At 43.0% G+C, this 27,745-nt stretch overlaps 1 protein-coding gene across 1 annotated transcript; it reads right to left on the bottom strand.

Annotated features, from left to right (window-relative positions):
• Positions 1–6,943: 6,943 nt before the first annotated feature.
• On the bottom strand, positions 6,944–27,332 carry LOC139222741 (zinc finger protein 638-like). The gene is made up of 25 exons (XM_070854594.1): positions 27,261–27,332; positions 26,926–27,119; positions 22,695–24,411; positions 20,418–20,479; positions 19,732–19,761; positions 18,989–19,185; positions 17,583–17,785; positions 15,754–15,969; positions 15,063–15,161; positions 14,881–14,918; positions 14,737–14,783; positions 14,420–14,454; positions 14,213–14,332; positions 13,689–13,820; positions 13,431–13,472; positions 12,601–12,738; positions 12,315–12,479; positions 11,424–11,846; positions 10,834–11,304; positions 10,551–10,733; positions 10,179–10,437; positions 9,756–10,028; positions 8,710–8,835; positions 8,446–8,567; positions 6,944–7,209 (listed from the first exon to the last, which is right to left on the bottom strand). Exons 1-25 carry the CDS (start codon positions 27,330–27,332, stop codon positions 7,150–7,152), a joined length of 5,424 nt encoding a protein of 1,807 aa, XP_070710695.1. The 3' UTR covers positions 6,944–7,149.
• Between the last annotated feature and the right edge of the window lie 413 nt (positions 27,333–27,745).

A 27,745-nucleotide genomic window follows, 5' to 3' on the forward strand; every position in this document is an offset into this window, starting at 1 on the left:
TAGCAGCAGAAAGTTGCTGCTCATCCAGGACTTTATGTCCTTAAGGCAGATTTGAAGTTTAGCCAACTGGCATGACATTTAACAACAAGAAAGACAACCATCAATTAATGAAATCAACTAAAAATAATGTGAACAGCAACATGAGTCATTAGAGATGATTTACAATAAAAAAAAAAAAGAAATAGAACAAATTCATAACATTAAAAAATAATAGTAAAAAATAGTGAACACTTGCTATGAATATTTGTAAAATACTGTGGATGTCACGACCCGGACAGACAAGACAAAGGAACCCACCTGCACGATCTCAGGGGATCTCAAGTACAAGAGTTTGTTTTCAGCCAGAGTGAATCCACAGTTCTGATGAAGCGATCAAACCCAGGGAGGCGGCATAAGAATGAAAGGAAAGTATGACCTACATATACGTCTGCAGCACAGGGAACATGGAGAAATATATGACCAGCATTCGATTATATGCTTCAGTGTTTCGTGTGGAGTTACATCTGCAACATTTATTTCTATAAGTTTGGGAAACCTCTTGTTATCGACCTGATCATCGGCACGTCTCAAAATCTAAATTGACCTGTCCTCCGAAATCACCCAACCTAAACCCATCTGAGATGGTTTGGGATGAGTTGGACCACTGAGTGAAGGAAAAGCAGCCAACAAGTGCTCAGCACCTCTGGGAGCTCTTTTAAGACTGTTGGAAAACCACCCGGGTGACGACCGCATGAAGCTGACTGAGAGAATAACAAGAGTGAAGCAAAGCTGTCGAAGCAAAAGGTGGCTACTGTGAAGAATCTAAAATATGACGGTGTGTCCAAACCTTTGACTGATATTGTAGATTATACTTAAGTACTTAACATTACAGCAGCCACACACACACACACAGAGACACGCTTAAAATGGGCTTCTGTACATCAACAGAGGCAGGGGCGAAAATCCCATTTCATTGTTGGGGGGGGGGGACAATAAACAGTAAAATTTCAGAGAGTAACTCCTGGGGGGGACATGAAAACATTGCTGTCTGGCCCTATCTACCTCTCTCTCCTTTATGCTCCTTTGCAACTTGTCTTGCAGGGTTGAGCCCTCAGCATGTTCAAATGCTTTAAATAATGTTATTAAAAGTAATAATAGTAGTTATAGCATTGTTCCGTATTAGTCCATATCCTACCTGCATACAGGTTTTTGTATGTTCAACCAGCAATACCAACACTGGTATTAGGTGGAAGGTGGCAGTGATACACCTTAACCAGCTGAAAAAAACAAAGAGGCTGATTTTGGACAAAACTGGAGAAATGTCACTTTTCATGTTACAAACATGTGCTTGTTGAACAAGTGGCGTAATAAATGACTTACTGGCTTTTACACATTAGTGTGGTTAGCTTCCTCACTATCAGTGACTGTCACTGAAACACAGAGCTGCCGGTAGCCCCGCGCATCGGAAAACAGCATGTGGACCAAACCACTTTGAGGAATAAGGGGGGGGTCGTAATTTTTCAACAATTAAGAAACACATTGTTTTACGTTTATAATTAGCACTGCATGTGTTGTGCTTTCATTGAACATAATCATATTGTTCAAAATTATTTATTTGTGTTTCCAATGATTGGGGGGGGTCACGGTACACATGCATAGTGACACACATTCGACAAGTCTTAAGCGTTCTCCTGTTGATGTTGGATTTTAGCTTTTACCCCCACATGACAGCCTCCCAGACCTGCTGAGAAACAGAAGAGCCTGCACTGAACTTCCAGCAGTGCACATTGTGAACGCTGCAGTGATCAAATCATATAGGGGAAAGACATAAGTAAGCAGAGGCATCACAATGAACGGAACCACATTAAAAACTAGCATAATCAACGCAGCGCTGATGATCTTGGCGGCTCTCATCTTCTGCTGGTTCCCTTCTTTCTTCTCTCTAGCCTCTCCTGGGCCGGGCCGTCGAAGCACTCTGAGAACTGACAGACTGCAGAGGAGCTCGATGGAGAGGATGGGGACCAGCAGAGTGAATGAACAAATGGAAAGCAGCGTGATGTTCTGCGGTGTGAAGACATTGGCCAGTCCAGCACCTACGCATCAGCAAAAAGAACACAAGGCTGAAGTCCCAGCGTCGGATCCCTCGCACATTATGTGATATAATGATATATTATATGCAGAACTTCTCTTACATGTAGTAATCAGCGAAAGAGCAGCAAGACAGGCACCCCTATACCTTATTTGCTTGTACCTGAAGAAGAAGAAGAAGAAGAAGAAGAAGAAGAAGGAGAAGAAGAAGAAAACACATGTTGGGTTCCATGTAGGTTCCATCACTGTACAAAAAATGTTTATCCAGTGCATGCATACACACATGACACACAACTGGAGTCCTGACTAACTCTGATTTAAGGATTATCTTAAATCGGTCGATCTGCACACTGACCTCCTACCTAGAGGGTGAGTGAACACTACATCCATTATTTTAGCTGCTTTTTAACGTGTGATTTAATGTTATTGTTGTCATGCTTTTAACAAGTATTTCTTGTAATGTGTCTTTAAAAGTGCTCTATTAATAAAATGCATTATTATTATTATTATTTCTTGTTTAAGCTAAAATGGGATGCCGAGTCGAGCCTTTAATGAATCAGATTTCAGCACATTTCACACATGAATTTGTTCATTTGTCAGGAGCTACCAGGAGTGATCTTCCTGTCCTCCCATGGAGACGCGAGCCAGTCAAATGAGTAGACACCCCCGCCCCCCCTCCCTACTGCAGCTGCCTGACCACAGTGCCAGATCATTTCACATTTGATGATGCTGAACGTGCTCCTGCTGGACTTTCCTTCAAGTTACCTGATGAAGACCACAGGATGGACGACTGCCAGGTAGCGATCCACACAGAGATAGCACTGGAGCAGGGTTCTTCCCACCACGGCCGCAGCATTGCAAAAGTTTGTCAGATCTTCAATAGAATGTACTTTGAAAATAACATGGATCACAGTAAGACAAAAACTCACAGAAACCACAGTTTCCATGATTACCAGGTTGAGAGTTAGCATCTCCGATTCAATGAGACTCCATTTCCCAGAGACAATGACCCACAGAGCCCAGCAGTTGACTGGAATGCCACTCAGGTGGTCTGCTGAGCCGGCGAAAATGAAAAGGTACACAGCAGGGGATGAGTACGCTGAGGAGTGGTTGGTCATCATCCCGCGTCTTTCTTCTGAAGATTAGTTACCTAAAATAAAAAGCAGAAATGAAACATGGTTGGCATTTTTCAGGCATTTCATTTTTTTTAGATTGTGTACTTGGCATGTTATAAGTTTATGACAAAGGCTGGAAAAAGTTTGGAAAATGAACTCAGAATACAGAAATTTTGAGCTTTGAGCAGTTTGGAGGACCGGCTGAAGTCTTCTCATCGCACGTCAGTAACTGCTGCTACTTTTTACTCAACATTTCTGTGTGTTTTTCATTTCAAAAAAGTTAAAAGCATCAACATCAGTGCACACACACACACACACACACACACACACACACACACTATATCTATATATATTAATGATAATAAGAATGCACATTGAATGTCATAGTTTCTAATCCGTCATTGCTTATCAAAAAATGAAGAATGAAAAAGATGTTTCTGAAAAATGAAGATATTACCACCGACCTGTTGTGTCCCTCCTGTGAACAGCAGCCTGCACCTGTTTCTCTTAAAAACATGTACAAGTAATTCAGTCCACAACGTTTTGCATGCTGGATTTATTTGACTAGTGGCTCCCTTCAGTCATCCCTCTACTCTGTGGGCACCTCTTTTAAGCAAAACGTGGCAGAACTGTAAAGAGAAATCACACGTGTTCTCTGAAACATTAAAGCTTTTTTCCCGTCATGTTGTTACTGTCAGTTACACCCAGAAAAAAAGTCCATATTTGTTGACATTTGTTGTTTGAGTTGACGTCTTGGGCATGCATGTATCTACATATGCTGAATGTGTGTGTGTGTGTGTGTGTGTGTGTGTATACTGTATGTATATGCCTTTAGGTTGTACAAAATCCAATTTTACAAACAGATGCCACTTTGTGCAAACTGTCACCTTCAGACTGGTATTCAAACATTTGTTTTTACTGCGCCTTTCACACAAGACAGGTGACAGCTAACCAACTTCTATTTCGGCGTGAATGGTGAGAATTAGTGCAGGCACCCGGTGAAGAAACCAAACGTTCTACTGATACTTTTTCCAGTTCAGCTCTAGCAAATGCTGATTCTAGGCTCTGGGCACCGACGTTGATCAAGATACAAATGCTACAACCTTAAACCGTGAAACAAAACCATTCAAGTTATGTTTTTCGAGTGTAATTTACCATAAGCACCGTGGGCGTTTCCCCTGCTGTTTAAAGGATAATTCTGGTATTTTTAAACCTGGCCCTATCTGTCCATATCCTGGTGTCTAAATGACTGGTAGGTACTAACAGTGTTGGAATTGGTCCAGTGGATCGCCTCAGTTGGCAGCTGAGAGCAGGCTGTGAACGAGCTTCAGTGGCTGTAATATAATTCTTTGGGGCCACTCCAATCCAGTAAAAGTGCTGTTTTTTTCCCCACTGCAGGCTCATATTGTTCTTCTGCTGGCACTGCTGCTAATTCCTGCTACTCCCATGATTCAACATAGATGTATGTATGTATCTATGTACATATTTCATAAACCATGTGCTAAATGTAGCCAAGAAATAAATCTTTTGGAGGTACTGATGGAGAAAAGTAAGCACGAGAGGAATGTTTCTATTTCTACACGGGCAGGTGAGTAAATCAAAGGGCCTGTAGCTCCTGGCGGCCGTCACCGGTTCACTCCTACACCGGGCTGTTAACCGGTTCCAGGAGGTGCAGGGGAGATGGTGCGTTAGGGAGCAGCAGACTCCCTCAACAAGTAGAGCAGTACACTCTTGTGGGCTAAAGGTTGTACGACACCTAAGATTCAAGATTCAATCTTAAATGTCTCATATGTACAGATAAAAACAAGTTTCACCACACAATTAAATTCTTGCTTTGCCCTTTTGGCTTCAATTCCTTCAGGATTTAGAAGGTAAATATGTTTTGTGAGCAAAGCTTAGTTCAGAAAATGACTGATTCTTAGCACTCTGTAGGTCAGATGTGAAGGTGTCGTGTCGCTCTCAAAGATCCCCTGATCTCACCTCGTCTGTACTGCCTTTGAGGCCTCATTTTCTGTCCATGGTCACCTTGTTGTCTTGCCTTTTGCATACTTGCGCCCCAAAGCACATTCATTCACATAACCTGGTTTGCAAATAAGATTTGGAGCTAATTCATGAGTTTCAAAAAAACAAATCTGCAAATTAAATCAAAGAAGTATTTGTTTAGGAAACGCCTTCTGTGCGAGACTGAATGATGAGATGATCAGATGATCACACACACACACACACACACACACTTATGATGAACGAGCACTTGATTAAAAGTGATGATTGACTGTCATCACTAAATCAGTGTGTCCATCGGGAGAACTGCTGCAGACGCTGACATTCTTTTTGAATTAACAAGCGTTGATGCTGATGTGTCGCAAACCAAATAAAGTCAGACCAGAGGATCATTTCTGAAGGAAAGTCTTTGCTGACTGAGCCAACAACTCAGTATGGTTGGTGGTATTCCATGACACCTCAACACCTAGGTAGGTGTGTGTCGGCTCCAGGTAGGCAGCTGGAGCTGACACACAGCCTCCTTAATCAAGAGGTCACAAACTGTTACCTACCGATGACCTGTTCTACCTTAGGCAGGGGGAAGGAAGGCAGTACCGGTTGCGGGAGGCCCATGAGGTTCTACTTACTGCTCCCAAAGAGTTCTAGTAACATGCTGCTGGTCTTCAGTTCCTGCCTTCTGAATCACACAGTTGGCACTTTGCATGCCAATGATGAAACAACTCCCTAAAATATTTGCCTATGTATTTTACTCTGCTGTAGTTCTAGCTTGGCTACTTTGCCACAATCCTAGGATCACCTGGACTCTTCTAAGCAGGAGTTCTAAAAGTGAACAATGTGTTCAACAAAGTTACAGCTGTATAAAGCTTTACCTGCACCAACGGGGAAAATGCAGCAGGCAGGAGGTCGTCAGGCAGACACAGGCTGGTAGGCATAGTGCTGACAGGTTGCTGTACAAGCTGAGGAACAGCTGTAGGGATCAGGTGAACGCCTGAGTGATAGCTAGGAAGGGAAAAGTCTTTAGTGTCCATGCAAATCTGTGCTGCTGACAATATTCCAATGTGGGAAAATGTATGACTAATATCCTCTGGACAATAAATATACAAAGAGCTGAAATCACAATAGTATTTTAAAAGAATTGAGCTGAGAATGGTTTCTGTAATTTAGAAACAGAGCAGCGTCATCCATCCCAGCGCTCCCACTAGCAGCTGACAGGAGTTAAGTTGCCTGTCAAAAGGCAGCTTTTCTCTGCGCTTTCACTGCGATCACTTCAGTGGCAACCTGGGAAGACTGGCCAAGGCCAGAGGGGCCTGGATACAGAAAGTGTGTGATGCTGTCGAGTACACTGCGGCTACAAACGAGAGCAGGAGGCCTTTAGCCAAACTGTAACACAGGGAAGTCAAAATGAGAATGGTATTCCTAAAATACTGTATTTTATATTACAAATAAAACAAACTTTGAATTTAATGAAGTGTATTCAAAAAGGTCTTTTGTGTTACTGTAAGGCAACTGTGATAGTATTATTCATTATTACCATCGTGTGATTTTAGTGATGAGGTTTCAAGAAAACGATTCCGTTTCAAATGACAGTTTGGAGTTTTACAAAAGGGAAAAGGTTTTTTGTCAAAAAACAAACAAACCCTGCATTAAAATCCTGGGAGACACTGCAGCACAGACAGCTGAATCAAATAATATTCAACCTACTTCAGTTCAGATGGAGAAACTTCATACATTCAGAAGGTGAATGAAGGATAACAGACAAGTAAGTAAAAACATTTTATTGACTGTGCACAGTTCATACTGCCAGCCATCGTCCACTGTACACTTCCCACTCATTTCTCTTAATTCTACATGAAAAATCAAAACCACGTATTGACATCTACACCAATGTGAGAATCTGGACCCTTAGTGACAAATGGAGACAATACAAAGGAGGGGGGGGGGCAAAGTCAGAGTTTCACAGCCACATTCAGCTGGAGTCATCAGGTTTGGGAGCCACAATCGCCATCCTCTTGGTCTGCAAGTATTTCTAGAGGACAAGGAACAAGGAAACTGGATCAGTCCACAATATTCTGGCCTCTGTAGGACCAAACCAATGTGTGGAGATGTAGACACCTGCATTACAGCCAGAGGCAAGAATCTAAAAAGGGAAAATGGGGACTGTGCTATTTGACTAGACAAAGCTAGAGTCCTCAGGATTTTTATTGTTACAGATGAGTCCCACGTCACAGGCCAGCCGGGTCCTCAGATGCCTTCAGGCTTTGATTATTCTTCTAGTGCCGAAATAAGCCACACGTGTCAATAGAATGAATATGGAAATGTAAGTACCCTGATGTCTTACTGTGCGTGTGTGGGTGAGTAAGCGACAAACAATCTCAGGAGCGGATGGTGTGATTTAGGATCACCAGCAACTACACATGTCAAACTCAAGGCCCGCGGGCCACATCCGGCCCACGATACAATTATATACGGCCTGCAAGATGATTTCATATCACTATTAAAAACGGCCCGTCGGTAAACAGCACTCCCACCTCTTATACTACAAATCCCACAATGCACTGAACAGCTGCCACTCTAGTCAGGACCCGTGCAGCAGCCCCTCCTCCCGCAGGTATAATGACACACCGATCAGTGGATCAATGCATCGGTCACTGTTATATTGACACTTAAGCTAGCCCCCCCCCCAAAATAAATGGCTAAACGAAAAGTGGACTTTGAAAACAGAGACTTTCAAAGCAGCTGGGAATCAGAGTTTTACCTGTTTGTCGATATCGGAAGTGAACCTGTGTGTCTTGTTAGTGGAGCAAGAATATAAATATGGCACTATGAGACAAAACATGAAGATAAGTACAAAAAAGAAAAAAAAAATTAAAAATGTCATTTATTTTACTGAGGAAAAGTTGTTGAAGTTTGGCTGTTTAAATTCATATTTCTGAATAAAATATATATTATATTATATACTATAATAAAATAGTCACTTTTAGACTCTTCACTAAACATTGAGCCCGTTTGGCCTGCAACTTAGACCATGTTTTAAATTTTGGCCCCTTCTTTGATTGAGTATGACCCCCCTGCTTTAAAGCCATAAACTACAGGACCCTTCAGAGCCAAAACGCAGGTTTGACAAGACTTTTGTAGACCATTTTCATTTGAAAACACAACAGGCCCCCTGGAGACCTCCAAAGGGACTGTTGCTGTTCCATCTTTAAGGCATATTCACACAAACACCTGTCTATGTGTGTGTGTGTGTGTGTGTGTGTCTTACCTGTAGGTTCTCATAGTGTTTGAGGGTTTTGCAGTGGTTGATCTCTCCCTCTTTGGTTCCGCTGAAGAACCTATTGCACACCTTACAGAAGAAACCTGTTTTTGGGACCAAGAACTCCATTCCTGCGGGGACACACACACACAGACACGGCAGTGAGCTCCATCAGCTGTTGACCACTAAGTAGTCAGACACAGAGTACACATGTAAAAACACAGAAGACAGAAGTGAAAACTCAGCGGCAGACGAGGTGAAGAAGTGTCTTACCAACTGGGTTGCTGGGGTTGAAAGGGGGGAGGGAGGGGTCTGTGCTTGTGAGAGATTCCGTCGTTAATTTCTTGTTCATACTCCTGTCTTCGGTGTCTGTTTGGTCTTCAGACCTCTCATGCTTTCCTGTGAGAGACAGAGTCCTCTTTAAAATCTGAATCAGGGACTGATGCAGAAAACTCTTTCATGCCTAAAATCTGTGTGCACGCATAAAGACAGAGATGTGCATACGCATTATTTTAGTCAGATGTCTAAGCCAACATGCATGCCTGACTTGCTCCACTGTGGCCATGGAGCCAAACATGAGCTGCAGTTGGTCATAAATTATTGTCCATAAATTATCGGAGAAAGCCTCTTAACGGCTTTGTAACTGGCCCAGTAGATTGTCTCAGCTGAGAACTAGCAGCGAGCAAGCTACGGTGGTGTAATCCTTTGAGGCAACTGTGCCAAATCAAAGTAGCCCACTGACTTGCTGGTAGACCAGAAAAAGCCATTACATCACTATCAACTTGTCATTTTACACAGGAGTTACTGGTCTACCACTATCTCCATCACTTACTGTGTGAGGTCTGAAGTAACAACAACACATACTCACTGATGGAGGCAGCAGCAGACCAGCAAGTAAAATCCCTGTTTTAGTGAATGTAGTCTGGTGTGTGTGCTGTTTGTGATTAAACCAAAAGGATCTTCCAGGTCTCTCTCTGTAGGGATCCTTTCCATGATGCTGTCAGACAAGCTCTTTTAGTGGACCTACTGTGATCAGGTGCAGTTGTCCCAAAGGATCACGTTGCAGCCATTGCAGCCCGTATGGCTGCTGGCTGAGGTGATCTACTGGACCAGTTCCAACACTTTTAGGACCTACCAGTCATTTGAAACCCAATATGTAAATATAGGGTTTAGGTTTAAAAAAGGCAGACTTATTCTTTAAGCATTCATTTACATATGGACACTTGTGCCCCCTCCAACAGTCACTGTTGTGGTCATGAGCGTCCTGACCACCAAAGGCACTGCTGGTTTCAATTCACACTAAATCAACTAAGCCATACCTGTCACCACAGCAGGAGCTCCTGTGTCTTTGTCTTCCTGCTTCTTCTCGTGTTCCTCTGTTTTGTCCGACACCACCACCTTCTCCTCCTCTGTAGCCTGACTGTGACTGACATCAGTGTCCTTTTTCTTATCTTCCTCACTCTCTGCAGTCACTACCACTGTAGCTGGGCTGTTTGAGGAAGAGTCAGCTGGCGCAGCTGAAGCTAAAGGGGCAGGCTGGAGAGGGGGTTCGACCTCGGTGGCAGAGTCCAGAGTGGCAGAGTCCAGAGTGGCTGTCAGTGTGGTTACAGTAATGACAGATTTCAGGCCAAAATGAATTATTACTGTTACCATTATTATTAAAAATGACACAGTTTTAAATATAGTTATAAAAGAAGTTGCTTTCCTCAGTTCATGATAAGGTTAAATCAGTGCGGCTGTACCTGTCTCCGGTGCTTCCGGCTGACATGTCGGCACATGTGTTTGGCTGGGGGAAGAGTCAGATCGTGAAGCTGGTGAGGGGGATGCTGCAGGGGCGGGGACCAGACCAGGCGTCACATCTGATGACACCAAACTGTCTGAGGCCTCAGGTGTCGGCACAGTCCTGGGCTCAGACTCTGCTGATATGGGCTCATCAGCTTTCACCACAGCTGCTGTGGCGTCTGACATGCTTGTGTCTGTGGAAACCTCCACGGGCGTGTCCTAGAAGCAGAAACAAGGACAGTGATCTCATTAAACTGTGGAAATTACAGTCTCAAACACCCCAATGACACCCATGTAGAGACAGTGTTTCATGTGAGAGAACTAAAATGTACCCCTGGAGCATCGTTTTGGACAGATGTGGGCGTGTCCTCCCCTCCCTCTGTGGGAGGAGTGGGAGAAGGAGGGCAAGGGAGGTCAGTCACATCTCCCACTTCATCCACTGTCACAAAGTCACTCATGTTGAATGGGAACTCATCAAGGGCCTCCTCCTCCTCCTCCTCCTCCTCCGCCTTCACCTGATAGCATGACAGGACAGAAGAAGGAATCGAACTGAGGATGAGAATAAAGAGAGATGAAGCCAGTTTCAACACTGTTGACCCGACAGTGTCCTCTCACCGTTTTGGTCTCAGCGTCTGAGTTGTTGGACTGTTCATCCCTCCAGCAGCTCTGCTTATATCCCTCCAACCTGGAGGACGACCTCAGTCCTAGCGCACCTTCACCGTATCCTCTCTTCCTCAGCCTTCTCTCCCTTTCTTTCCTCTCCCACTCCCTTCGTTCGTCCTCCCTCTTCTCCCTCTCCCTCCTGGCTCTTTCATCCCGCTCCCTCTCCTTCTTCTCCCAGGCCCTCCTCTCCCTGTCCTTTCTCTCCCTCTCCCTTCTTGTCTCCCTCTCTTGCCTCTTTGCCTCTTCCTCCTCTATGGGGTTCTTGGCCGCCTCTTTTGTCTCTGTTGCTTTTTCACCCTGCTCTGTTGTATCCATTTGGGTTTCCCCCTTCTCTCCATTGGTGGAAGCGGCTGTGTTGTTGGGATGACCGCTGGTTCTAGTTCGGCACTCCACAAGCAGTGCGTTAACCATCTCTTGGGTAACCTGGTGAAACAGGGATCAAAAAGAGCTGCCAAAACTCACAAATATCAGTCAATAGTCTGGAGGTTCCTGGCCTGAGCTACACAGGAAAAACAGTGTGGCTGCTCAACAGTATATTTTACCTTAGGGAGCGCTGGCATGGCCGTCTCCTGGGAAGCTGCTTTGCCCTCAGAGCTAGACAACTTTGTCTCTTCACTGGTAAGAGTCTTTTCATTTTCTGCTTTGGATGGATTGATGTCTTTCTTCTCTCCTGCCGCAGTTTCAACAGCTGATGTTTCACTGATGTCTGTCTTTAAATCGCCTTCTGGTTTGGCATCTGATGCAGTCACACAATCAGAAACAAACAGGTCTTTGCTCCCGTTCTCGCCCAAACCTTCATCTTCACCAGCTATCCTCTCTGTGCTCTTCATCTTCTCACCCACCCCCTCGCCATCTTTTTCCATCCCCACCAAAGGAGATTCAGATTCTTTATCTGCTGCCTCCTCTTTGTCTGGAGCTGCTGCTGCTGCTGCTGCTTGGCTGCCTTTGCCATTTGCAGGTGTATCCTACAACCAGAGAGAAGAAGGTGTGTCACATCAAACTAGGTCTTCACAGGTCCAAAATGACCAACCCAAATCCCAAGGGACCCTCCACAGTGCATGTCTAAAAGGGGAGAGAGGTGGAATAGATCCCCCCTGGAACTGGGTTTGTTCAGTGACGTCTGCATCATGTTTGCATTAACAGTTAAACGTGTGAGGATCTACAGTGCTCATGGAGAATATCATTGGGGAAAAGAGGACGGTGTTTTTAAGTCTGATTTAGGTCAAGTCTCTGAACAGACCATAGTAGAACATGGACCCTAACCCAGGTCGGCTCTCTGATCCGTGGTTCCATGTAGACCCAGGACGTCCATCAAACACCAGCATTCATGTGTTTGATGGGAGCTAAAGCTGCAGGAATTTAGTAGTCCAGTAGTCCAGAAAAAAAAGTCTAAATGTCATCACTCTGGACAGCTACTTATCAAAGTTACCGACCTCAGGTGAGTCCAGGTATGCAGTGATGGCTTTGGTCGGTATGTTGGCTTTGGGGTCAGGTCTCCGGGAGAAGAATAGAGGGTTGTTCTGGATGATGCATGGAAATGTCTGAAAGCGTTTATACACAGACAGGGCCATGGCTGCAGTTGCCATCTCACAAATGACCTGAGAAGGAAGAGACATGACGTTGTGTCAGCAGCATGTGAGATTGTTTGGCCTGATGAATAAAAGATGTGAGACCTGACGGATTAGCATGTTTTCAGCTGAACAGAACAACAGCCCTCACCATACTGTTGAGCACTAAGGTTTTGATGACGGTACCAAAGCGGCGCACCAGTTTCTGGACCTCAGAGGAGCCGGACGGTGTGCTGGGAACATTACTGATCACCAACAGGCTGCTCCAGCCTACTGGAACGTGACTCTCCTGTAGGATGCAAAGGAACATTCAGTCACTTATCATCCAGAGCATAATAACTCATCCATCACCAGTTCAGCGACTCAACGGTCAGTTCAAGGTTCACAGACTGTTCAATTTACTAAATTGATTACATAAATAAATGATGAAACCCTACAGCATTGCATGATAACCACACAAAATACTGTTCTGTCTGTTAATATATAGACAGTTTTTCAATCAGTAAACCAGTAAGTCAGAACAACAAACTTATGGCAATGACAGAAACATTGGTTTTCAGCAGAAAGATCAGTGTAATAAATAGTGATCAGTACACTTTACAGACTTTCCTTGCTTATCTTAATCTAAAGAGTACTACCCAAAAGGTTCCTTCAAACTGCTTAAGTCAAGCAGTAAATAACAAAACTGAGCACAGTGTATTACAGGGAGAAGACACAGCTGAGCAACTAGAGCAGGTCCCGGAAAAGGACATGACTGTTGATGATAAAGGCAAAGACTTCCTAAGAAGTCTGATATTGTTGCAAACAGTTTCACAGCACAACCCTTCAGTGATGACAGCCACTTACCACGTTTACTGTGGAGGGGCTGCACAAAATTAAAAAACTGACTTTTGGCTAACTCTGATGCATTTATACTGTCCCTGTTAAATGAACTAATAAATAAACTAAACTGGACAGAACTGAACTGGTAGAGATACTCACCAAAAGGTCCCCTGATCCCATCAGAAGATTGTAGAGAGCCACCTGTGTGTAGAGGTTTAGTTTTGATCATCAGTTAATGTTAAGAATCAACACAAAAAGGAAAAAAATACTTTTTAAAAACTTTATCTAATGACTGAAATGTTACACTTGAAGTACAATATCACAGAGCCAACTTCAGAAAAGTGAAATAACTGAACAGTGGACAGCAACAGAGGAGAAAAGATGATCAGTCTACTATAGAGAAAATAGTAGTCCTACCGGTGTGCTGAGACCGACGCATTGTTTGAGATGGATCATCTTCAGCTCAACGTCTTTCATCTTCATCGGCGTAAAGGTGTGGACTTTGACCATCTCCTGAGCAATCTCTAAGTGTGGCACTGATACAAGTACCTAACAGACAAATGATGTGTTACAGGTAAATCAACTTTCAACAATCACATCCTTTTAGCGGAAATGGACATCCTCAGACAAGCTGCCCTCAAAAACAGCTCCAGGTTGTTGTTTGTTTTTTTTTTTTTTTTAAATCAATCAAAAATATAAGAATTATTTTATTTTTGCCATTAATAATTCTAATGGCCAAAAAGAGGAAACATCTACAACTTAGCAATCCACACAGAAAATATTCTGTATACGCATATTTTTAAAAAATTATTGATGACAGATGAGTCACATGACTAAGAACTACATCTGCTACAAGAATTACTTGTGTCCAGTTGTGTCTGAGTATTTTCTCCTCTTCTAGAAAAAGCAAACGCTTCAGGCGAAGCTGTGTTTAAGCCAACCTTTCCCAGATGTGTTGCCAGGATGATGTCAGAGGGAGTACCGAAAGGCTGGACCAGCGTGATGATGTCGCTCTCTGACCAGCCACTCTCAGGAAGTCCAGAGATCAGCACCATGCCCTTCTGCAGGACACATCGGGTCGGGATGTTAGGAAAGTGCTCTTTCTCCAGCCCTGTGCATTTTACACGGTATGTATGTGTATCACGTACCTCATCAGAAGTCTTCTGGTCAGCCTCACCGCCTGCTGTGGGGAGGAGGGGGAGACGGGGGCCAAAGTGCAAACAGAGCTATGATTAGTATATTTTCAACACCACAACCGCTAAAAGCAGGCTGTGACAAACCTGCGTTTGTCTTAGCCTTAACTAAAGACATGACAGCCTATAATCGATCGAGTATAAATAAGATAAAGATATTACAAGGTGCTATGCAGCATTTTCTTTGACAGGAACAGGTTTAGATATGCTAGCTCCGATTTATTTCACTGCTGTGTATTTCAGACTCCCAGTAACAGTTTTGGTTTTCCTACCAGTCTCTCCCTCAGCAGCACCTTTGTCCTGTCCTGTTGCAGGTTTGCTGTGAGGACAGGAATATTAATAGTTTAGAGTAGGTTTGAAATTGGCATGGTGAGTATACAGCATATTGGACTGCAAAGACGATAACTGTGACAGACCTGTTGTTAGCATCAGAAGACTGCTCCGCTTCCATTTTCTAAAATGACAACAGAGAACTTGTTTTCACTGAAACTGTACATGAGACAACACACATGTGGCCTAAAGGTAAAGAAATATTCTGTGTTTCAAACAGCACATGTGACAATGGTCTATTGTTAATTCAGAAAATATCACACGGTACCTTGGCTACTGACGCAGTGATTGGCTGGTCTCTGATGGACAGATCTGAGGAGTTCGCCAGAGCCTGTGCATCTTCAGCCTTCACCATGCAAACAGATGCCTGCGGCAGCGGAGGGAGACAGTGAAGATGTGGGACAAACTGTGAACATTTGTTTTTGTGAAACCACCGTGGTTTCTAACATGTCCACGGCCATGTTTTGTAGGGCCAGCGGCTACTTTAATTATTTGTAGGTCTTTCTTGTGAGTCACATTTATATTGAGAATGTAGATTCATTAACAAACAACATTCTTTTAAAGGGTTAAATGACCAGATTGAATACTATTGCAACATGTTTATTGCAATACATATTACATATATTATTTCCTGTAATATTCACTACATGAGCAAAGTGCAAGAGTGAAATAAAAACTTAATCAGAACAGATAGTGTAAATGACACTAATACTTGAAGTTTATTCACTATTACTGCATACTATCAGCTTTTACTAATGAATGATACTGGATGGTTTGCTGTAAAGATTGTGAAGCCCCTTGAGTCAAATTTGTGATAGTGGGTTTTACAAATGAAATGGACTTGACTATCCATCTTGCTTCTAAGCAGGCAAAATATTTTTTTTAATTGTTCTCAAAAACATCACATCTGTCAAATTCCTTGCAAAGGGGCATTATTAACCATTATTTTACACACTCACATTTTGTCCTTCACCGTTCTCACTGCCTTCCTCTGAGCATGGCAAGAGGATCACGTTGTTGATCCTGCCAAAGGACCCGACCAGGTCGGTAACTTCCTGCTCTGATGCATCTTTGGGGATGCCTGTCAGATACACAAGACGGTCTGCGACAGACAAGTCCTGGGAGGCAGGAGTCACCGTTTTCCTCTTCTTCTTGGCTGCTGGAGGCTTGGCACACTACAAAGCAACAACATACGTTTTAGGAGAAATCCAGTTTGAGTAAAGCAGAGGCAAACAATTCAAGATTTCACTACTTATTATTCACAATGACAGTGTGGCTGGGCTTGAGAAAATACTGAAGTGATTCAAGAAAAAAAAAAAAGACCAACTTTGCAAAAGCGGAATTATTCAGTCAACATCTGTACGCTTCAGCAATATAAATAATAAATACTTGAGCTCATGTTGGCAATATCTGAAATGGACTTATACTAGACTTAGTATAGGCAGTTACAATTTGACATTGCCCTAAGAGCAAAGATCCCAGAAATATTCACTTTAGAAATAGTCCATTAATAGTTTAATGATAATAATTAGTCAATACAGGCAGCACACATACACTACTCACTAAAAGTTAGGGATATTCGACTTTCAGGTGAAATTTATGGAAAATGTAAAAAGTGAATGCTACAGTGATATTATATCATGAAAGTAGGACATTTAAGTAGAAGCATGCAATGGTCATTTCTTCATTTTAAACTATTTATTGAAAGAAAATCTACCAACAGTGGTAGGTATACCACAACAAAACATGTTCAGTGTCTCAATAAATTGGGACGTGGCCAAAGGACGTCCACTCCTCTCCTTTCTGTGACTCTTCCAGTCTCTGTATCACTGTTCCAACCTCCTGATGACACTCTGTGACCCTCTAAGCTCAGTGAACACCTCCGTCTGAGGACTTCCTGTTTGAAGCCTCCAGTGTTGAGGTGCTGCTGATCAACTGTTAGGTGTCGTCTTGGTCTCATGATGTCAGAATGTGAACAGCAGGATGAGGAGGACTGTTTAAATACCAATTCTAACTGAAGCAGGAAATGTATTGGTGGATTCATGGATCAAACCTGTTGTGAATGTTGCTGTTAAGCTTCTTGTTAGAGAACAGCAGCTGGTGCAGAAAGTACTGAGACACTGAACAGTTGGACATGTGCATTCAAAGGTTTAGAGAAGGTCACATTAAGTTCACCTGGAAAGGTTAGAATGCATTTTAGGTTCATCCTGAAATTTCACCTGAAAGCTGAATATCCTTAACTTTTAGTGAGTAGTGTGTGTCAGCAAGTTAAATTTAAGACTTTAATACCACCGTTTAATGAAAGGACAATTTTAAATTTTTTCAAACATGAAAATATTTGCGTACACTTCTGAGTAAATACGTAAACCGTCAGTTCAAAATTATAATCACAACAAAATGACGATAACTGGTTAAGTAAAACAATATTAGTTTAAATAGGTTTGTCAATACATTGTTCTTAAGAATATCAATCACCACGAACACTCTGATTCTAATTTGTTGTTGAAGGTAGAATATGGCAGTCACTTAATTGGCACCAAGCTACTATTTGAACACTTTCAGGGGTTGTGTAGTTGTGTTAATTTTTCCTAACCTAATGTATCCTAACGTTCACAGAACACATATTTAGGAATAACTGCTGTTAACATGCAGGCTGTGTAGCTCTGACTGTCTCAGGACGAAGGCCAAAGTCTCACACTCCAAAACATCTGAGATAACAATTAGCAGTCAGAATGAGTCTGGTGGTCCACTATGTCGAGTTTTACACAACTAGAGTGAAAACACCTACTGTGTCGACGGCCTTGGCACTTCCTGCCTTAGTAGTCTTGGTTCCAGGCTTCGTCCCAGTCCTGACAGTTCTGACAAAGGACTGTAACGGTACATGTTTGGAGCTGTGACCTGCCTTGAAGTAGGAAGGATGCCGGCTGGTGTCCGGGGAGAACTTGGTTGAATCATCATACGGACGTTTCACACCACTGCGAAACGAACCCACTGTGACAGGAGAGCAAAGTGAAACGAGTGAAGAAATATTAGTCAGTTGTGTGAAAAATGGAAAAATAATGAAATCCCTGTATTTGAAAAGGCCAAGCCGGCAAATGTTGTCATTTAAAGCTCCTATATGAACATTTCTCATTTGCTGCTGGAGTTGAGGCTTATATGTGTTTGTGAAGCCAGGACATGTTGTATACATGCGCAAACGTGTAAATGGGATTCTCCAATAGCCTCATGATAACCAAGACTATGATGTAAATGTAAACACATACACTGACTGGGGCACCACGAAAGCTTTGTTTTTGCCGACACCATCAGGTGGGCCTCCACAGAGCTACGGGTGTTAGTGGATGAACGCCATAGACCAAACATTGGCTGCGCATTCTGCTACATAGCACCTCAGTGCTGAGGAAGACTTCTGATTAAATTGACGAATATACTTTAGTGCCTTTACACAGCATCCCTGTAAGAAAGTAATAAAATATTTGGGAAGCCGGCGCTTGACATGATAGTAAAAATCAATTTATCATTTAATTCTTAAATTCAGTTGTTTGTCATATTCTACAGATGGCTCCAGGTACTGTATGCCATAAAGTGAGAGGACAAAAGGAAAAAAAACAAATTTGAACTCCTCTACCTTGAAATGAAAACGGCTGCACGTAGCAGGCGCCTTGTCTCAAAATTTGGGAGATGCATGACCTCATACTGAGGACATTGTCATGCATCCAGCATAAACAATTATGGTTAGGGAGCGTTCCACATAACCATCCATGGTTCAGTTGACCATTGTTGCACATCATGCCCCTCATCTTCCTCATGTTTTCTGTCTTTCTACATGGTCAGGACTCAATTAAAGGCAAAATGCCAAAAATTTATCTTAAATACATTAATAAATTGGGAAATGCCCAGCCTGATGACAATACTGAAGTATGATGAAGTCTTTTAAAAATGGCTTTTTGAATCCTTAACATTGAGTTCTTGAATCGTTGGGTCTCTCTCTTAATCACAGAGTTTGGTCTAGACCTGCTCTTTATGGAAAGCATCTTGAGATAACACTGTTATGAATTGGTGCCATATTAATAAAGATTGATTTTTTTTTTTTTTTGTGCTTGCCATTCTGCATCTATTTGAATTCCTTTAGTAAGTTCTATGTTTGCCCACTTAGCACACTTAGTTGTGCCTACTCTCTAGCAACTGGGCTACCTGCGTAGCGTTGGTGACGAGGGTGATGGTGAGGCGAGTAAGGTCTCCCGCGCGGCCTGTGGGGATCGGGGCCGACCCTGTGTTTGCTGGGAGGAGGACTTGGGGAAGGAGAACAAGAGAGGGATCGAGACAGGGAATGGGATGGAGAGCGATCCTTGGGATCCCACAGAGCCCTGCTGCCATACCGTCCACTCCGACTGGATCAAACACAGTGTTTATTAACACTCATAACCAGTGAAATTACAGCGGAAAAAAACCCAGCCACGCTCATGCAAGTCAACTTAGTGAGATGTTTGTGACAAATGGTGGCCTTAAGGCTTATGTGTGCACAGATTTGTGGGGGGGGGGGTTATGCTGCTTGGGCAACAAGGCTGGGTAAGATTTCAGGATATTAAAACATTTACCGGACAAAACTGTTGTGAATACAACTTGTGGAAACAAATTGTGTTGGAACTTAAAATTTAAGAGGATTATTCACATCAGTTTGTTATTGATATTTTAGGTTCTAACACATGGACATTAACTACAATTTCACTTTTACACTCTTTGTAGCCTAATTTTAACATATCTGAAACAATAAATATAACTATTTAAATGGGTAACCAACAAAACTGCTCAGTCAGATCTGTGTCTTATTGTGCTGTCACAGTATTAGAAATGTGCAGGAAAAGCAGAGGAGCGACTCCCACTGGTCACACCTAAAAACAGATTATTGGGAGCATAAGAACAAAAGTCTAACTGACCGTGGTAGATTTGGTTTCCAGTCAGGGTACCTTCAGAAACACACACAAACACCGTTAACATGTCATTCAACATCCTCTTACCTACTCCTATTATTATACTCCTTAGCTTGGGTTTAGACGGGATTACCAAATACAAATGTATGTATCAATGCAAAGTCATGCTTTTTAAAGTCTGCATTAAGCAATAAGTAGTTGCCCACTTAGAATTAAGTCCCTACTCTACAGCTCTATTCAGATTTAGAATTTCTTGGCTTGTTTTGGGCCATACTACTGATATGCAGGCTGTAGAACCAAGTCCATCGTTAGCGGTGGTAAGACAGCCAAAGAAAGTGAGTCACTTATAGAGAGGGTCAAGCATCTACCAAGCTTGGGACCCTGTGAATTCTTTCTAAGGATATGGTTGACTAAACTAGAGCGAAAAGGCAGGTTATTATTGGATTTAGGTACAAGCCAGACAGACAACTACAGTGGAACACGTCTGTCTGTGTCTCCTGGATATGCAAGTAGGAAACTGTTAGCCAGAACATTAGCCATAAGCACTGCTTTCCTTAATGCATTGTATTCTGTGCTTTTTGACTGTTCACTCAAAATACATGCATGCAGAATGCATATCTAAGTAACTATGGCATAATACTGAAGATGTAGTGGAGATGCAGGCTGCACCATTACATAGAATATTTCCTCACTTGTTGCGCAGGTCTCTGCAGGCGGCAGTGTGGTTGACAGTATTAATGTGCTCAACCCAGTCCTGAAGAAAAACGACAAATGGGAGAGGAAAATGTCACAATCAGACATGAATGGAAACAACCCTCAACAGAGCTAGACTCATACTGCACACGTATGCTGCTGTGTTTACATCTCTGTTTCTGTGTTGAACTGCCTATGAAGACAAATCTCCCTCTAGCACAATAAAGTCTAGGCTGAATCTACATCAAATCCTTAGAAATCCTATACACCGTCAATCCACTGGAAAAGACCTAAACCCTGAAGACAAAAGCTCAAGTGGATTTCCGTTTCCTGGAGTCAGTTTTTAACATGGTGTGAAAGGATTAACCCTAATCCTGCACTGAAAGTTGAGTCCCAGTTTGTTCAACTCGTATTCATGTTCAACTTATATCGCAGCCACTAAGAGAAACAGTGTATCAGATCATTGGTGTCCTTGGTAAACATGATCTCTATCCATTCCACTTTCCATCATCTTCAGTGTGTGACTATCGTTCTTAACACACTATACATCACTGGCAGAAAACAAACATAGAACACACATTGTTTTTAGTCTTCTTGTTGCAAACGCTGTTCAGTTATTAAAGCTATGCTCCGAGGTCTGAAGAACACAAATCATTTATTACACCATTATCTGCTCATTCACCAAGCTGTTGTGCCTGTGCTGCATAGACGTCCTGTCACAACCTGTGACATATGATAATTTTGTCCAAAATAAAAGAAGATACACACCTATGTTCAACAAGCATACAATAAGTCAAATAAACCAAATAGTTTAGAGCTAAAAAAAACAACCAAAAACTAAAAACCTCGTAGAACCTTACAGTCACATTGAGAAAGGCTGTGGTTGTGTGAGGTTTTTAGACAATCTTTATGCGAAAATGTATGAAATGACCGTTTACTAAATGCTTTCGTCCTTATAAACTGCATCTTCAAACATTCCACACTTGACATCTATAATTAACTAATACTGACACTGAATCAGGGTACAAGCCATTTTAAAACATAGTTTGTCCTACATATAGTCAATCACTCCATTGAAAACTTTAGAAACTCCACTCCAAAGGCAGAGACCAGAGAGAGAAAATATTTCTCTCTGTATCCTTTGACAATTCATCTCATCAGTTTACACAAACTTTTTAAATTAGCCAGTTGTCCAAACAAATGTAATCATTTTAATTATAGCACCTTGTCAACATTATCCCCATCATTACTAAAGCATGCAGCTTTAGTATAAATGTTCACATTTACAGTAACTTTTAAATTAAACTCTCACTGACAAAACGTCCCACCCTTAAAATGCCATTTGATACACCAGCAAACTGCCAGTTTGACGTATTTATGATTGGGGCAGGTTGTAGCCCTGGAAAAACCAATAGCATATGAGTTGGGAGGATTTTTTTTTTTTTTTTTTTTTTTATTACATGGATGAAGCCAGAGGATTGTTAAAAATGTTGTGGTTTTTTAAACTTAACACCTATTGGTATGCATGAGTTTATCAAGAATCACATTCATTAAATGAGAAAGTCAGCCATAGCACTTGTGGTTATGCTAAAACGTTTAATCAAGGTGAACATATGAACTCTAACTGAGAAATTATACTATTTGTTTTATTAAGTATTTGTAGTTTTATCGTTTCATACTAGTTAGCGTAGTGCTACAAAACATTGTTTTCAGCTCAAAAAAAAGGAGGGACACCTAGTGTAAACTCAAGTCTTACTTTATGTATCCAGTCAGTGCCTGTTTGTTTTTGTTATTCAAGTCAGAACATCCTAATTTGGGGTAAGAGGCTGGACGTGTCAACACTCAGCTCTGGTGGTGATAGGCCAAGAAACTGTTAAAACTCAAGACAGACATGGGAAAATAATGAAATTAAGTGTTTTTATAGCTGCCATCTTAGCAGCAATAACTCTGATGAGTAATGACTATACCTTCCAGCCATGTTGTGGTCACATGTGCGCTTATCACAACCTGTGGTATAAATATCGGGATTGATGCCTTCAAATGGTAGTACAGTAAGCATTCATTATTTAAAATAATGGGTTTTACTGGCTACAAGCTACCTGTATAATTTAACGACTTATTTCAATGGCAATTACAAACCGTGCGAAACACTACTTGAATGACATCAGAATCACTCTCATCCTGACAGCTGCCTGGTGAAGAGAGGCTGCAGACTAAAACTCAACATGTGAAGGTATTCCTTTCAGACATTGGTACGAGGGCATGTTGGCACTCACCTTTTCCTGATCACACTGTATGTGGCACAGGGAGCAGGTATGGGGATACACCTTTGGAGACACAGCTGAGAAATCGCTTATCATGGTGGGGGTAGGTAACTTCTTGCTGCTGCTGTGTGGTTTTGAGCCAGATGAAGAGGAGACAGAGCGTCTCGAGGAAGCCTCGCTCCTGGTTTCAGACGAGGGCCTAGGTTTGGGCCCGTCACGCCTGTAGTCTTGGTCTAGATTACGAGATTTGGATGATGGTGGAAATTCTCTCAGAGGTGAATGATTGCTCTTGCGATGATCGCTGCTCGTCCTTCGATAGTCCCGGTCTCCGTGCTTACTTGATTCATTGTGTTCCAAACGAACCTGCCGCCTTTCAGTTTTATCCGGTTTGGGATCTGATGAGGAGGACGATGAGGAAGATGGGAACATTTTAATTGTCCTTTCACTGGAGAGCTGCTCTCTTTTGAAAGTCTCTCTGGTACCACTCTCATCCTTGGCCCGACTGGCATGACCGTAGTCAATGACTTTGCCTGCCGTCTGTGTAACAGTAAGAAGGCTGGGCACTTCTGGGGAGCGTGAACGTGCCATTGGCGAAGAGCGGGAAGGAGGCAGCGGCACGTCATGGATGCTACGTGAGAACGGGGAAGAGGAAGTGGAAGCCACCGTTTTTTGGTTGCTTGCCTTGTTGATTTGGATGTCACGGAGTATGAATGGTAAAGTATCGGGGGTTAACTGATCATCAGGGTAGTGACTCAGAACTTCCAAGTCCTCATTTGAAAGCCCAAAGCTAGCCAAGATGCTTCCCGCACTCTCTGGTGTGTACATACCCTGACCATCCCCAATACCCCCGTGGGGATGTCGGGTTTGGGGTGATGGTGAGTCACTTACAGGGGCAGTCCAGCTTGGCATGCTTGTTCCGGTGTGACTGCCCTGGGTCTGCTGTTGAGGCCCCTGGTGTCGTTGAGACTGGTGGCTAGCACTAGGTGGAGGACTGGCAAATAGTTTAGTTGGAGGTTGGTAGCTTGACCAGTCTACTCCTTGCTGGTGGGCAGGCTGATTATCAGAGGTGAGTGGGTTAGAGCCGTAGCTTCCGTGTTGACTGATGCCAGAACCTGAACTTTGGTTCTGGTGTTGGTTTGGTCGGCTCACGTGGTCAATGAGGCGGTGGTCCATGTCCCTGGCCCCCCGGATAGCCAGGGCAGACTCTAGTTCATCGGGGAGCTGGGTGGGACGAGGAAACTGGAAACCCATCACCTGTGACAGCATATCAGAAGGAGGGCGATTCTGATGTTGATTTGGAGGTGGCTGGTGAGGAGGCCCGTTAGAGAAGGGCTGTGACCCGTGTTGCTGCGAGTGGTGGTACATGGCAGCAGAGTGACACAGTTGTGTGTTTCTGTAGGTTTTGCAGTTTGTGTCCAAGTTCAAGCCAACAGCTGACACCCACTGTCTATTGAGAAGACTTAGGAGGGCGAGGTTGGGAGGTGACGCTGCTGCAAACCCGTTGTTGTTAAGACACTGGTTGCCAACAGTTATGGTTGCTAGAGTAGCAAGCTGCTGGAGAGCAATCTGGGCCTGAGCCAGTCGGAGAGCGGTCGCTGCAGCGGCACCAGCCACAGGTCCAAATGTGAAATGGGTCCTTCTGGTGGTGTTGCCGATGGAGAACGTTGCACTGGGCTCCAGCCGAAGCGTAGGAGCAAGGTGCGAATTACTGTCTGTGTGCACAGCGAGGCTGTGGTGGAAAGCAGAAATATACTATTACAGATGAACATTTCAAAAGTAGCTTTCAGATGAGGTCCATTTTCCCACGCAATTTTTTATAACAAGTTGGCACAGTCCTCATTTTGTTTGTGGTTTCTTCCCTTTGGAATTTGTCAAAAGCATTAAGGAAAGTAGTCCACCTCGAGATAACTTTCTTGTGGTCAAGTGAGCCCCCCACGCCTTTCTTTCAGGACAGGAAAGCAAAGCAGCATTATGCAACAACACGGATTCAATTAAAAGCAAGAAGAACTCAAACAGAAAATATGGATTCAATCTGTTGGGACAGAATGCAAACGCACAGTCTGGGCTTGACAGGAAAAGAAAAATATGATAATGCTTTCGAGGAAACACTTTCTAGCCTTGCAATGCATGTTCAACATTACAACACAGTGGACTTTGCAGAGGCCTCTTTGCCAAAATGTTCACAACAGAACAAAACAATTCTACAAACACACGGTGCCCTGATTATTCCCTGCAGGTAACATCATAGCATTGCAACAACTTAATATTATAAAATACACTTCCTACGTCCTTAAACAGGACAGTACTGAACTATAGTGTACTTCTCTTTCCATAAAGCTAATAAAACACAAATAATGAAATTGTGAGCATTAACTAATCATCCCGAGCAACATGCTGGTCTGTTTAACATGCTTAATGTTTTAACAAGACCTGAAAAGGAAAGCAAGTCCACTAAAGCACATGTATCTGCACATAACTTTGTCGTCAGACATGACAAAGGTCCAGTGTGATCTAAACATTAACTTATTCTAGGAATCAGTGTCCACCCTCTCTTGTTTTCTATATCCTGTCCCTGAGACCAATTTGGACTGAGTAGATGGTTGTTTTCTCTTTGACAAGATCTACCAAACTGCCTTTAAAATTACTTTATTTTAGCAATAGTGTCAGTGTCACTCATGTCAAACCGTGACAGGATATCAGTCCACCCCGTCACAAAGCAGCTAACATAATATCCACTTGTAAATGTGAGCAGCAAGTCCGTAACAGACCAAAGCATAAGTAAGTTCTTCAGTCTGAGGGCACGTATCCAAAACAGACCAAGCTGAGCAACCTTAGACCAACTACTAGCTTTAAGTAAATAGGTGAGCTTGCATGCTGTGCATGACTGAAATAATTTTGTTGCTAATCATCTTAACAAATATTAGTTAAGGAGGTTAATAGTCCAAATACTCAAAGTCAAACATAAGCAATACATTTAACGGAAAAAACAACATGCAGTTGACTTGTCCTTCCCCAAAAAAGAAATAAAAGAGGGAAAAGCTCTGATTGAGTTGATGATATGATGCAAGAATATCTATTGTGATCTGACAGTAAAGCTGTACGTTCATGAAAAGGTCTGGCATATAAAGACATAGCCCCTGCTAGAATATCATTAGCTGCAGGAGAATTAGCCAAATAGAAAGGTCCCACATACAAGTGTATTTTATTGTTTTCTTGGCATATTCTTGCTTTCTTCCTGGCAAAGGGGATTTTTTCTTGCCACCGTCGCCTGATCCTTGCTCAAGTGGGGAATCTTGAATCCTTCATTTTGATTTCTTGGGTCTGTCATATTCAAAGACTAAGCCTGCCTCATTATGAGAAGTGTCTTGACGTAACATTTTGTGATGAATTGGCGCTATATAAATAAAGATTGATTGATAGATAAAGCAGTTAATGGCTTCTCACACAGCTTCTTAATGTGCTGAAACAAGTACAGCGGTAGCAGCTGTCTGCACTCTCTAAACAGAGGCCCTGATGGTCCTGATGGAGGAGTACATTTAGAGCACTGCATGTTCAGTAAGCTTTGTGTCACTGGCTGACCACTCTAGGTCAAAGACAGGTTCACAGTCCAAATATGTGGTTTCTGATGCAGCACATGGTGAAAGGGTGACACATATTTTCTTTACACCACCACGAAAGTACATGTAAAATATACAATGGGCTACAGATCATCGTCTGTACATAAAGTGGAAGTCCAATCCCAGAAGAGGAGAATGTGTCTGCAGTGCTTCACAGTCAGCACACTGACACAGCTGGGGCTTGTTGGCTGATTTTTGTTGTTGAGTACAGCCCATTTACACACTGCACTAAGTTCCTACTTCTAGTACAGCGCAGACAATTCGTGCTGCCATACTAATATTAAGAAACAACTCAAAGAAGTACTGCGTTTGTGCCTGCATGGCCCGTAGAAAAATGCATTCATGGTTTACTACAGAGATGCCCGCGCTTCTGAGCCAGGCCCAGTCTCAGGCCCGTGACATTTAGCTCACTAAACTTACAACCCAGCTGAGTGCAACGCACACACACAATAGCACAGATTACGGTGTAATATGAACCAGGTAGTACAGGACCACCCTACGCAGACCCAAACACACGGCCATTTTGGGTGTTTCTCCGTGTAGCAAGCTAACGTTAGCTACCCCGAGCACAGCGTAGCAACCGCTCCGTAGCACGTAATGGACACGCGCACCTTCTCAATAAATACCTTTCACAACGAGGCGGTGTTGGTCTTTGTAGTTGCTGCTGTTGTGTCTGTCCGCTGACAATTGTTTCGGTATGTTTGTTTGTACAGTTGTGCGCCTCTTGGGCGCTCGCACAGATACAGCGGAAACTACCGGATTTCCGCCTCCTCTTGTTCTTCTTTGGTGTTTTACGGCGGCCGACACGCGCTATGTTGCACTACCGCCGCCCTGTCGGATTAGTCCGGTACTGCGCCACTTTCATTCTAGATCATTTTTATTTTCCCAGTGTCTTTCAAGAGCTCAGATATATCTCACTCCTCTCCCTGCGTCTCCACACTCTCAGTTACCTCTCACTGACATTTCTGCTCATCCCCGCTATATCACTTCTCCTTGTGGCCCCGTTCCTCCTACATGGCAGGTCGGCCCACATGCTGCTTGTCTCTGGCTGCTGCCATCGCTCACATAACCTGGCTGGATGCCTGGTCAGACTCTGTGTCGAGAAGGTGTCTGCCTTCTCCTGCTCCCAGTACAGATGCCACTCCTGGTTTACATTCCTCCAAACAATACTTTTCCCTCCAGATTTAGTTAAAGATTTCAATGGCAAGGTGCTGTTTAAAAACGACTGCTGGCTGCTGAATAACGCATCCTCTTATTTCATCTTAAGTCATTAGTGACCTGATATTCAAACTGTCGAGCTGAAATGGCTCTAAAATGATCTGCAGATGAAACCTTTTGATTCATATAAATCTGGAGACACAGTTGCAGCGTCGATGCATTACTGGGCCCAGATGTGTAGTTTACTGCCTGTCCAGACTGACATCACCTCCTTTCTTAGACCAGGTG

The sequence above is a fragment of the Pempheris klunzingeri genome, chromosome 3, assembly GCF_042242105.1.
Source record: "Pempheris klunzingeri isolate RE-2024b chromosome 3, fPemKlu1.hap1, whole genome shotgun sequence".
NCBI classification, from domain to species: Eukaryota; Metazoa; Chordata; class Actinopteri; order Acropomatiformes; family Pempheridae; genus Pempheris; species Pempheris klunzingeri.

Bases quoted from the DNA above. Each gene is read 5' to 3' on its own strand.
- LOC139222741 (XM_070854594.1), bottom strand. From the start codon at position 27,332: ATGTGGGCCGACCTGCCATGTAGGAGGAACGGGGCCACAAGGAGAAGT. The intron at 15,970-17,582 runs GTAGGTGTTTTC...GTTGCTTTGTAG, and splicing joins GTGCCAAGGCCGTCGACACA to TGTGCCAAGCCTCCAGCAGC. The intron at 12,739-13,430 runs GTGAGTATCTCT...TGCATCCTACAG, and splicing joins TGGGATCAGGGGACCTTTTG to GAGAGTCACGTTCCAGTAGG.